Source organism: Streptopelia decaocto (genome assembly GCF_964273445.1).
Source record: "Streptopelia decaocto genome assembly, chromosome: 2".
Classification (NCBI taxonomy): domain Eukaryota; kingdom Metazoa; phylum Chordata; class Aves; order Columbiformes; family Columbidae; genus Streptopelia; species Streptopelia decaocto.
Genome location: NC_138655.1, coordinates 134,531,803 through 134,545,254, shown reverse-complemented (window position 1 = coordinate 134,545,254; position 13,452 = coordinate 134,531,803). Strand labels below are relative to the sequence as shown.

At 37.6% G+C, this 13,452-nt stretch overlaps 1 protein-coding gene across 1 annotated transcript in view; it reads right to left on the bottom strand.

The window, feature by feature from the left end:
* Positions 1-13,452, bottom strand: part of VWDE (von Willebrand factor D and EGF domains) — a gene marked incomplete at its 5' end in the record, with an annotated part of 40,759 nt that overhangs the window by 526 nt on the left and 26,781 nt on the right. Inside the window, 15 exons of the mRNA XM_082044972.1 lie at positions 1,343-1,446; positions 2,010-2,105; positions 3,401-3,496; positions 3,596-3,691; positions 4,148-4,243; positions 4,574-4,669; positions 5,891-5,986; positions 6,551-6,646; positions 6,732-6,827; positions 7,154-7,831; positions 9,368-9,430; positions 9,993-10,130; positions 10,678-10,897; positions 11,017-11,267; positions 13,113-13,227. Of these exons, the coding sequence (XP_081901098.1) occupies positions 1,343-1,446; positions 2,010-2,105; positions 3,401-3,496; positions 3,596-3,691; positions 4,148-4,243; positions 4,574-4,669; positions 5,891-5,986; positions 6,551-6,646; positions 6,732-6,827; positions 7,154-7,831; positions 9,368-9,430; positions 9,993-10,130; positions 10,678-10,897; positions 11,017-11,267; positions 13,113-13,227 (2,337 nt within the window). The remainder of the gene's footprint in view (positions 1-1,342; positions 1,447-2,009; positions 2,106-3,400; positions 3,497-3,595; positions 3,692-4,147; positions 4,244-4,573; positions 4,670-5,890; positions 5,987-6,550; positions 6,647-6,731; positions 6,828-7,153; positions 7,832-9,367; positions 9,431-9,992; positions 10,131-10,677; positions 10,898-11,016; positions 11,268-13,112; positions 13,228-13,452) is intronic.

The following is a 13,452-nucleotide window of genomic DNA, read 5'->3' as shown; positions in this document are numbered from 1 at the left end:
ACTGATCAACAGTGTATTTTCTAGATTAAAAATATACTAATGCTTTGCAAGATGTTTTTATGTGAACATTGAAATAAAAATTATTTCTTTTTTTAGGTCACATTTTGGAAATCCATATTGCAAACATCAGTCTTATCTTTATAGGAAGTGTAGTTTTATATTTTCAAACTGTGTATGAGCATTTCTTAACTGGTTCAATATCCTAAATATATTTGCTCCATCTCCAGCAAGTTACCTGCTATCTGACCACAAATGGTGTTGGCATTGTATATTGGACTTGATAAAGCAGAAAAAAAGATCTAAACTCCAAGTAGTTTCAACTGAGAGAAACTGAGGCTGGATGAAGGTTGAACCTTTGATATCTTCCCAGGTTTTTACCCATTTCTCACTAAAACTGCCTGCACATTTAGTAGTCACATTGTAAATTTTACATTAAAAGACATTAGTGTGGCAAAGTACTAGAAAGAAAGGAAACTTGGGAAGGATAGAATATACTATTTTGGCTGCAGCAGGAAAGAACTAAATCGTACAGGTGTGAACAGTGGCATGTAATTAAAGATGAATGTAAAGGAACAGCACCAGCATGCAGTGCTAAAATCAGCTCGTCTATGGCCCAGCTCCACCAAAGGAATTCTGCTGGCACCAGAGAAGTGTCTAAATATGTTGAAATGAAGAGAAACATCACAGACAATGCAAAAAGAGTAGAACGCCTTCTACTCCAGATATGACCAAAAAGTTCATTGTAATGAAATGTTTAATTAAATTACTTCAGTGAATGACTGTCAGCACTCAAGGAAAGGAATACAACAGAAGATGATGTGACAAAACAGAGAAATCGTCATCACTCACTGTAATGCCAAAAAGAAAAGCTATTCCTGAAGTTACACTTGGGAATAAGGAATGTTTATATAAAACAGGGATGAACTGAGTAACAGGGTTGTTAGGGCTATCCAAGCTAAGATAGGACCCTATCCAAGCTAAGAAAGTCAGCAGTGGGGTACTCTTCCCCAAAATGGGGCCAGAAAAGAGAATAGTGGTTGTTACTAAGAGAACAGTTACCAATTCCTACAGCAGCCACTCAGAGAATGACAAGAAATAATCAGCTTAATTTGAAACAAAGGAAATTTACTTCAGGTGTTGAGAACAATTTGCTAAGTATTAGAGCCTATAAATTACTGGAATAGCCCTCAGGAATTTTATTAACTTTCCCTTACTGGAGACTGAAAGGAAGAAAGTGGACAAACACATTTGGTGTTTTCGTGCTGCTTCACTGGACAAGGGTTGACTAGAAAATGGCTCCTAAATTGCTGTATCTGTGATGGTGTCTTGACTCTACAATTACCTGAATTTTCTTCCCACAGAGGACTCCAGTATAACCAGGACGACAAGAGCAGACGTTGGGCAACACACACTTGCCTCCAAACAGACACTTCTGGTTGCACACAGCTAAAATCAGAGAGGCACATACATTGCTTTATTCATGAAAACAACTTGATGAAGGAAAAGTGGCTACTAGCTATATATTTATTCTGCCTGCTTATAAGAGCTGAGAACATGGTAGATATTTTCACAGGGAAACACACCTCAGAGTAAGAAGACTTCAAAGTCACATAGAACCAACAATGTTCTTATGCCCATTCCATCCCCCTTATGCTTTGATACAGATTTAACATGGGAACATGCTGAGGGCATGAATGAATCTGAGACAGGGACAGGAGTAAAGGTGGTTTTTTTAAAACACCTACTATTTCAAGTTATTGCAATGGCCTCTCAGGGCTGTTGCAGCAGTGTATGGTGTTAGAGCAAGCCACCACATACTGCCATGGTCCCAGATGACCACTGTGTTCTGGAGGGCTTCAGAACAAGCAGAGGTATCTCTACCGTTTATCCTGCCTTTGACAGATTTGTGTCAAAATACCACCAAGGTGCAGGACTTCCAGGCACTATACATTGCTGAAGCAGTCTTAACTGTGCTGAAGCAAAAGGTTTACAGGTCACATCATTCTTACGTGTTTGACACTGGATTCCTTCCCACTGCGGAGGACAATGACATGTACTCGGTCCAATGCACTCGCCACCATTCTTACATTCCTGAAGACAGATTGCTGCACAGACATCATCACAAAGTTTGGTTACATCCCAAGTGATTACTTGTACTTATTATTTACACTTCAGAGTGCGCACGAGAGGTTGAGCGCTTTCCATACACAACAGTCGCATCATCTTCACTGAATATCCGTCTAAGATCAACAGGATATTAAAGAAGAGAAGCAACTAGAGGCAACATAAAGCCCTGCAGCCACAGCATGCATTGAGATGTTCTGATGCATCACAGATTGATAGAAAAGCCTGAAACTCTGAATTAAGTCAGCACCAAAGCACCACTACACAGCTTTCTTTGTTTTTTCCCAATCTACCATTCTAAAACCCACACCTTAGTGTGAGGTCTTTTGTCTGTCATGCAATTTACCACACAGTGAATTCATGAACGTTAGATCCAGAGTTATTTTCTATGACTCATTTTTCTGCACATTCTTCCCTACTTATTAAGCCATAATCTAAAATCCTATTATTTCTCATTGGTTAACTGACTATTTGACAATCAAATCTCTCTTCCACAGTGTCCAAGAATATCTCACCCCTGTCAATATCAGTAATACTTTTTTTTCAATAAAACTTTCCATCAATTACAGAAATTAATACTGGAAAGATTGTTTTTCCATCATGACATTATGGAGCTCATTGGCCATATTATTAATAATATCTGAGCCTTGGGTGAGTACTATGACAGACACTAATGCTTTACCTCTTGGATTTCTACCACCCATCCTCATGCTGATTTTCATACATTTATCCATGCTGCTTCCTTTTATTTATTCCCCATCAATATCTTCATTAAGGTACAATGTGACCCACAGCTGTGCTACCATCACAGTCCTATTCCTACCTTTCCTAAAGAGCTTGTGCCCATTGCATCTTCTATTCCAATCATTTTCCACTATGTGTCCACAGTTTTTTTTGCTGTAGTTCTTTTATAACATATCTGCTTTATGTCCTACAGCACAAATTTAAATTCTTTCACTTCATTGAGTCAGGTCTTCACAGTTTTATGTATTCAGAAATACAGATGCTTCTTATTTAGAGATGAATTAAGAAAGAAACAAATACTATTTGGAAGAATTTAAAAAAAAATTTGGTCTCATGATTTAGCCTAAGAACTGCATGGTGTTAGTTCTCCACCCTAAATTTTGCTGCCAAGTTCTGGAGCATTATTTTTTCAATGAGTGTATATTCTTGAGTTCTTTGGCACTAACTTCATACTACTTGTGTGGACATAGTTGTCCTTTAGACATATATTACTTTTAAGGTATTGTTGTCGTGTTAACTGAAAAATACTTACGTGTGTTACATCTTTTTCCTCTCCATCCTGAAGGACAAGAGCAAAGGTTAGGCCCTACACACCTTCCTCCATTCATGCACCTTGGCTCACAGACACCTTAAAATAAAAAACACTTGCTGTTTAAAACATTTAACTGATTACAGAATAATTTATTGGTTACTTTCAAATGCTGGAAAGATTTTAACATTGGCTTACCTTTTTCACATCTTCTGCCTGTGTACCCATCAGGACAAGCACAGACATTGTTTCTCATGCAGTGACCACCATTCTTACAAGGAGGGCTGCAGACAGCTAGAAAATATAAACAGGAGAAAAAGGCTGTAATTTGCATTTTGTTTCCCTTTGAGATATCCTTCTAAGAAACAAGAGTGAAACACTAAAATTCTGATAGTTCACACAGACATCAAGTCTGTCTAGTAAAAATTATGTTAATGTGTATTGGTGCCTATGTCAATAGTAAATACAAAAATCAGATAAAAAGCAGTCAAGGTTGGCAACTGTATGTGTACATGAGTAACCAGACTATACAATGCAACTGGTTGAACACTCCTCAAATGTTGAGTGGAAGATAAGGCACATTTAGAGTCTTCCTTCTCCTTGCACATTAACTAATCAGGGATAAAATCTAAAACATAACGTAATCTGTTTCATACCAGTATGTAAATTGATTGTGGATTTTGTGTCTGAAGATAACAATGTTTGCTCACAGATTTTCTCAGCAAAGAGGGGAGAGGGAAAAAATATTACCATTCTGACACTGGGCACCAAAGAATCCACGTGGACAGAGGCAAACATCTGGCTTAGTACAGGAACCACCATTGCGACACACAGGGTCACACATCGCTGTAGGAACAGGGTCAGGAAGAGTGGGAAGCATGACAAACCACATGAAGTCTATAAAATAAGTGCTTCTGTTGCAAGGAAAGGCATTAAACACCTAAGACAACTGCAAGGTAGCACCATTCACTTAAAGTCTTTACCCAGAATCCTGAGATCGATATTAGACCATCTAGAGATGTTGCTGGCAGCAGAACTAACGTGCAGAAACAAGGGGGCTCTACGGCAGTCAGCAGCCACCCATCGCTGGCGTTTGGGCCATCTGGTTCCAAATTTCAAGCTACAGGAGGTCCCATAGATGCTCTCCCAGAAACATGAAAGTTGCAAGAGTGTTACCTGTGCTGCATGTAGGTCCATACCACCCGGGTTTACATTGGCAGATGTCTGGAGTAAGACATTCACCACCATTTTCACAGTGTCTGTTGCAAACCACTACCATCCAAGAAGTTGGGCAAAAACAAAGGGGGAAAGAAATATGTTAAAAATTATGCTTGATTCATTTTTCAGTTCTTTCCCAAATAATAACACTGGAAATAACATACAATTTGCTTAGTTGAAGATAAATTGCTGAATAAACTAATCCAATCTCAAAGCTGTAAAAAGCCAGCACCAGACTATGAAGGTAAATAAAACTTCTTTCCATGTAATTATCCACTGTCTGGTTATATTCAGTGTTTAAAAAACTAGAAAATTTGATGGACTCAAAAAAATTTCACTCAAGTGTCCTTCATCACTTCAGGAAGTGCAGCTGCATGCACAGCGTCAGGAGACAAACAAGCAAAGACATTAAAATGTCCTGGCTGTGGAAAAACATTAATCACTTCTTCAGGACAACATCTCATTCTCTTTAGTATTGCTTAACAAAGAGCAGCATTTTTTTTGTGTCACAATTGAAGCTAGAACAAGAAAAACTGAGAAGGAAGAGTCCAGGAGTTTGAGGAGGAGACTAACAAAGGACTTCTTCAGTTCGGGGTGAATACAGTGGCACGTTCAAGTGAATGACATATCAACAGCATGTCTACATTTGGACTGTCTGAATGATAGAAATTACCAGTATGAAATCTGCCCAAAATTTCGAGTTGCCAAATTGTGGCACATAAAATTCGATATGTAAAAGAGAATTCATGTGAGACTAACTAATTCCAATTTTTCAGCTGTGATCACAGCAAATTTGCAAATTTGCATGCCAGGTGACAAAAAAAAAAAAAATCCCATAATATGATTCTGAATGCAGTTTTGCAGTATCCCAGCTTTTCTGGCCCACCATTCACTGATACCAACTTCTGACTGTACCTCAGCACCTAGACATTTTAAGATGATAGAAGTTAAAAAGCTGGAAGTACATATTAAACATCCGTGTTTGTTCTGAAGGTAGTATCACACGCAATGTGGTCAATGTTTCCATGTCCATGAATCATAAATAATAAACTATTTGCAATTTCTATGGTACCATATGTTTTCAAAGGTACATGCCAACACTATCTAACTAATGTTCAAAAAGCTCAAGTATTGGCGCCTTCAAAGAGGCACAGGTATTATGTCATTTGCTAGCATCAGACAGAGTGCATCAAAAATTTAAACCATAATTTCCTTTCTTGCTCCTGAAGAACAGGAGAAATGATCTACATTCTTCTGTCATGTTTTTTTGCTTACTTGTGTCACATCTTGGTCCCACAAAACCGTATGAGCAGGTGCAGAGATTTCTGGCCAAGCATGTCCCTCCATTTTGACAGGGTGGATTACAATGTGCTGCAGATACAGAATTATGTTGTTCAAGAAATCATCTCTAAAAAGATGCATGGTTAAGTAATGCTTTAGAAATGTTAATAAGGGAAATGTTAATAATTGACAATGAGCAAAGAACTGGAAATAAAATAAGGAGATGTATGCAATGCCTTTTTACAAGAATAAGTAACAAGAAGAACGTAATTCCAACAGAGTACACAGAGTCCCAACAGAGGTGGCCACCTGAAGAAATCTGAGACAGTTTCTGAACAAGACTTCACACTCTCTGGGAGTGTTTAACTTAGTGGTATCTACATTCACTGCTGAACTCCTCCACTTACTGTGAAAGCTAGATTTAGGAATATCTAATCGCAAGCACCATTTACAGGAGAGAGAGATATATATATATATATGTATATATTAAAAAAAAGTAGGGTATATACCAACATGTAGCTCAAAGAGTTCTGTTAATCTATAAGTAAAATGAACATACCTCTTTGCTGTCAGAATGAACAGTCATGGAAGTTATTCTATTTACAGCATCACTGGGGTATTTATGGATTCAAAAGTTAAAAATATTCTATTTACCTTCCTCACAAGTAGAGCCACTGTATCCTGGTAGACATTCACAGACATTGGGCTTAATGCACTTCCCATGGTTTTTGCAATCAGGTCTGCATAGTGCTGTGCAAAAAAACCAACAGCGATCTTCAAATCATTAATCTGTGGATATGAGTTACCACAGGCTAAATCAAAATGCCATACTCACCAGCCTGACAGTTATAACCAGCATAACCAGGCTTGCATCTGCAAATATTGGGTGCCACACACTCCATATTTTTGCCACATGTTTGTCTACATCTTGCTGAAAGGCAATCAAGAAAGCAAAGAAAGAAATAAGCAAAGTGAAAGTGGCATTTCAGCACAACTGTGTCTTACCAAACATAATAAACCAGATCACACAGAATCCATTAGGTCCCTGCCCGTAACTGGGGAGCCTGAGACACATCAGAAAAATATTTTTAAGTGCATCCATGCAACTAAAAGCCCACAGGCTATGCCAATATTAATAATGAAAATGAGAAAATTTGATATTCTATGCATTTCATTGATTACACAATGTACTTTCAAGTTATAAAGATGTCGTAAGATTCCTTTCTGCAAAGCACTTAGTGCAGTTATTTGTAATACCTCTGCAAGTGAAGCCATCTCCGTAATAACCATAAGGACAACGACCGCACTTGACGCTTCTGTCCTGACTTGGTTCACAAGGTACACCGGGAAAACAGGGTAAATCGCTGCAGGTTACTGCTCCAGGAACCACTACTTCACTCAGTTCTTCAGGAGGCATTTTTGGTGCGACAGTGACTTCAACAAGGACAAAAGGCAAAGGACTCGCTTTATGCTTGACTGATAGGTGCTGAACTCTCTGAGTATTATTTCCACCTCTGAACACTTTGCTTGGCAAAGAAAGCCCTTTGTTTATATTTGTTCTGCTGCTAGAAGTCTTCCTGCTGGGCTCAAAGTAGCTGTAGGCCTCAACTTGTGCCTTTGCTTTCTTCTCGGGTGACACAGCATGGCTCCTTGAAGATGCAGTCACCACAGCACGTACTGAAGAACTCTCTTCAGTGTTAAGAAGCTGCCCACTGATGGTGCTGAGAGCATGAGCAATGTTTCCAGGAACAGGTTGTACAGAAGCACTTCTTTGAGAATTTAGTGACTTCCAAGCAGTGATTATTTTTGCTGTGGAGGCTGGTGGAGTGCTGCTACTGACCATTTTTGTAGAAATAAATCTCCCAGGGACATCTGTAGAACCAGGAATATAACTTGAGATGCTAAAAACCTTCTCAAAGAATGAATGTTGAAAATCTACAAAATGTTAGAAAGAAAGGGGGAAAAAGTATGCGACTATTAGAGACTATTTTTTTCCTTCTGAAGGTGGGTAATATCTTCTGAAGAGAAAAAATGTACAGCCCATTCATTCTGTGCTTCAGGAAGTCCCTCCATGTGCTACATCAGAATGCACATATGCAGTAGAACCTAAGTCCTAACTAGCAGAACTGGAGAAGATTAAGGTATTCTGGCTATGTCCTTTCCCACCCTCACCATGGCCTTTTCATGGCTGGAAGATAAGGAGAAAGCACCATATTTATGAGGCAGACAGCAGATTTTTCCCCTACTGTGTCAATAAACAGCTTTACTGTCAGAGCAAGTTCCCAGCTCTGTATACTGCTTCCAACTAGGTAAATGAAACAGTTTGAATAAAACATACTGCTTATGGTTCACCAGTGTGTCTAAGTGCTAGTAATAAGCCTAGAGTCTACAAGCAGATATTTAATCAAAAGTATATACATGCTTATACTTACTGATACACCATGTACAGTATTTTAGGTGAGTAATTCGCCACCTTGTAGCAAAAGTATTACCATGTTTTAGTCTCCAAACTTTTTCATCAGCTTTCTTAAAGTTTCTGCATGAGTTTTATTAGTAGGATATTTCATGTGTTTTATAAACAGAGACTGACTCAGCCTCCTGCTTGAAAGGAGCACAAAGTGAATGAAACGTTCATAATATTCTGCCCAGGAAAAGCTGGTGGTCTGGTGGGTTGTGGGAAGGAGTACGGCACTGTTATCTCAGAATGGCAGAATGCTGTATATGTGCTTTTAGCATTATGGGGCAGAGGCGGAATGAATCTGGAGGACATTGTCAAACCTAACTTAGGCTCTGTCACTAACCCCATTTAGAATGGTGATAGAAAATGGTCTTCAAAAGGTTAAACTTTCCTGAATCTTATTACAGAGTGCTGTCTCCAACTGCTCAAAAGCAAACCGTTTTGCAGCCAATGAAGAATTATCCAGCACTGGCAGCGAAGCAAGAGAGTTTTCCTTCTCCCCCACTAACAATTCAGAGATAAAGGGAAAAGACACAAGAGAATTTCTTGCAAAAAACCCCACCAGGCACAGAGTTGGAAATGCCAAAAACAGCATTTACAGAGTTTCGGAATTCAGATGTTCACTTGCCATATCCTTCACCTTTGCTTTGAGTTAAAGTAGGAAATGGCATTCAACTTAATGCCATAAACTTTTGCTTATCTCGTATAACAGATGTCCCTATCCCCATGTTACCTATTTCATGTCAGTGGTTAATCACAAAAACAAAAGGCAACAATAAGAAAGTCATATATCACACTGTCAATAAAATTACTTGACTGGCCTAAGGGATTTGTTGATACTGACATTTCAGGCTCATTTTTCAGATCAGAATACAGCCCCAGTAATTAACTGAATTGAGTCAAACGGAAAAATTCAAGTGAATAACATAAAACTGACTAGAACCTTTATTTGCCAGCTATATCCTTATCAGTATGTTAATCAGAAATTCCATTTTCTTGATGAAAAAAATCACCTTTATTCCCTCCAATTTCTCCTGTGGTATCTTTTCTTTCAACATTGGCATCTTCAAAACTTTCTAAAAACAAAAGACGCAAAGGTACATTAGTAGTTACTTTTGCTTCAACTACAAATGAATTACAGAGTTAAAGTTTTAGTACATAAAAATAACTCGAAGGGTAAAAAATGTTTCTTAAAAGTTTTCAATAGAGTATTTTAAAAATACAAGTTATTCAGTAATTGCATTGTAAATAAATAATGGGACATCTTATGTGGCAAGTGCCTTGATCTGGCATTTCCACGTTAAGCAATGTAATAGAAAAATATTTTGTCAATAATTGCTCATATTATGAAAATAATGCAGAAAAAATTACATTTCATTGTATTCTACTCTGATATAAAAGAACTGGGGTAGTTTGTATCTGTTTTTTCTAGACACCTGAAAAAGTGTTTTACAACTATATGACCCAGTGCAGTTTGATGTCACCAACTGAGATTTTGTCCCAGTCATCAACAGTCAGAGCCACAGTCCTGTTTTGCCGACAACGGAAAAGAGTTCTAAGTTACTGTTAGAAACATAAAGTGCAATTTTATCTGAAATAAAAGATAATATCATTCTTCTGAAAAACAAATAATTTTACCATAACATGACTTCCCATCTCCCTGCAGATTACTTGGGCATGGACCACAATAGTATGAACCAAAAGTATTGAAGCAAAATACTCCAGGGAAGCAAGGACTGGATACACATTCGTCTACATCATCTTGACAGTTTTTACCTGTATTGAAATGCAGAATTTTTTTTAATATTGTGTCACTAGACTTTGATAGCATGTTTATAAAAGATAAAAGTGGAATGTATGCAGCTCCTGAAACACAAAAAGGGCATCTATCAAGTGCAACAAAGTATTTCAGTACATCTAATAAGTACAGCTGACTTTTGCTATTCACATTTTTTCATGTTACATCAAGTATCTTGCTTATTGCAGAATATGGAGAAGATGGGCTGTGGAGACTACATGTTTATCTGCAGGCATAGGAGGAATCACACTGTAACCAAACTCATCACTCCTAAGTTTCACCATGTTGCTGAGTTTACCTCTGCAAACAATGGAAATTTGCTTTCATAATATAAACATCTATTCTATTCATGCAATACAAACCCTGAAGTACATCACATAATTTTATCACAAGATCATAAAATTTCTTCACATTCAACAGTAAGCTATTTAAAACCAAAAATTTTAAAAATATGTAGGCATAAAATTAGAAACACTTGTTTATCAATAGACATGATAAATATGTGTCGATAAAGTAGCAATTTACCTTGAAGTTCAGGTGGACATTCACAGTAATAGCTGTTTATTCCATCCACACATCTGCCAATACCACACTGGTTAAGTTTACAGTCATCAGTATTCACTTGACAGAGATCACCTTCAAATCCAGCTACACACACACAAAGATATCTTCCATTTCCAGGTGGGAAATTAATGTTTGTCACACATGAGCCATTATTTAGGCAATCACACGATTTTACACTGACCTACAAGACATGCCAAATAAGATGTTTTTTCTTTTTTTAAATGAACTAGCAATTAGTTTTGTAATTAAATATCTTAAACATCTTAATTGTATGTGTCATTTTACTGTAATATTCATTACCTCTATTTCTACCTTAGTCTTTGCATTGCAGTCATCTGTCAAAGAAAATGTTAATTTATGGGGATTCATTGACACAGCTTTCCACAAAAGTAGACCTGATGGGGAAAGACTGGCACCTTCTGGACCAGAATCCAAAGTGAAATGAATAGCAGAGCCCTCTGGATCTGAAGCCAAAAACTGATACACTAAATCTTCTCCATAAAAAGTCTGTAGCATACCCTGAAAAGTTTCAAGCACTGGAGGCTGGTTGTCTGTAACAAAGGAGATATTTTGTCTTTTAAGCAAAAGTTGCAACATATGGATAAAAATTTAAAAGGAGCATATATTTCTACTAAGGAAGTCACATGTAATTATTTCTCTTAAAGTCTGATGTCATTTGAATGGCATAGGAAAAACACACTGTAACTGTAACAACGTAACCAAGGCATTATTTATACTACGCAAAACCTTGTAAAGATGCATTGCATCTATACATAGAAAGAACTCAGAATTTATTGAATTTAAACACTATATTTTAACTACACAGAGAGAATTTGCAGATCGAAGTATAGAAAGCCAAAAAATTCAGAGGTGACTGCTGTTTCCTTTGAGAAATGAACAGATATTGAGGAGCAATACTTGAGAATTGGCTGCAGTGACTATCTTGGCAAAACTGTGCATGAGGTGACTGAAGAAGTCATTCACTCACTGTTCCTCAGAAGGATTTCAACCACACAACAACTTACTGGTAAGATACTTAGATGCCTGCACCGTTGAGCTATAACCAATCTGGCATGAGTAACTAGATTTCTAGAGGCATCAGGTGAAAACAAACAAAAAAAACCCAGCACCAGGAGAAGTTCTGTGAATGAGAGAAGCAGAAGCCCCGAGGAGAGCATAGGTTTTGAAGTTGGGACATAGGAAGGTGATTAAAATTGCTAAGTTTTGGGTTTCAGTGATCACTTCAAGCAGGAACCCACTCACTGTGGCAGAAACCATGGAGGGAAAAGAAGCGGTAATCCATGTCCCAGCAGTTCAGTTCTCACACCCTGTTCCTAATGTCATCCAATCTGGAAAAGAGGTTGTGTTCCTTGTTTTGGGGAATTGCCTCTGGTTTACTCGTTTCTGACTTTGACAATATGGAATTCTGGTTCACGGCTGTAACGTGGAAGGAAATCCCTTGACTTCCTGACGGCTGGATGAGTTTCGTTTCATTAATTTTTCATTCTTTCAGAACAGGTATAGCTACCTAGGCTTTTGGTACAAGTTTGAACTAGGAAAAGATTCAGCAAGACAGGCAGCAAAGTCCCACTCATGCAGGACTCTTCCCAGTACTGACTGAGTCTTGCTGGCATGTTCACCCATGAAAACACCAACAGAACTCTTGTATTTGAGATGTTACAGACTTGGGTTGATGGAGGAGGCTGGATGGCTACTAACAAAGCCCCAAGAGACATCCCATTTGGCGAAGGGACCAATGTGATTTGTATATCTGAAGGCCAAGATCTGAGCCAGAAGAGCTAAAACTTCTAGGCTAGAACTTTGTACTATGGAGAAGGAAGAATCTAGATTGAGGTCTTCTTTTCATAGTGAGGTTCCTAACTGGACTAAGACAGCCTTGGCTATACTTTCAAGTATCTATGCCATCAATGTGAATTATGTCCAAATATTAAGTGGTTAATAAATAAGACATGCATTTAAGTCAGTTTCTTCTGTTCTTAGAATCTGAGTCCTTTGCCGGAAAATATCTTTTATACATAAATGTTGAAGACAAACATTTGTGGATGTAGCTGTGCCAAATATCAAAAGACTGCAAAGTGCTAACTAGGCTGAAAGTGGTTAATTTTCATTAGTTATTTGTGATGTCTATAGGGTGCAGGGAAGCCTTACTTTTACATGTATGTTCAGAAAACAAAATATCATTTTCAGAAATTAGGAGGAATGTCAAATGAAAAACAAGATCAAATTACAAGCGGAAGTAGTGGGTACTGAGCTTTAAATGAAACACTTAAATAGTTAAACTTAAAACTTCACTATTTCCATACATTTTAAAAAAATAGTAGATTTTCAACTTCTTGCTATTAAAAAAAAAACAAAAACACCTCTTTAGAACTTACTTTCAACAACTGACCATGTTAACTTTGATATGTCAGGTCTGCAGAGTAAGCAAGGGCTGGTTGGATTTGTGTCACCTTCACCGTAACAGAGTCCATCTATGTTGCACGTTTTCTCCTTTTAGAGAAATGACAATGCAATTGTTTAATTTTCAGTTACCAAACAGTAAATCTGGATGAATTTGTAAAGCATAAAATAAAATCCAGTCTATTAATCCCTACCACTAAGCAACTTAAGTTGTTTTTAAACCTAAACAATTAACAGCATATTTGGTTTTATTTGGTAATTACACAAAGTGCTTTTTTTTTTTTGCCTTTTTTTTTTTTTTTTTCCTTCAAAATT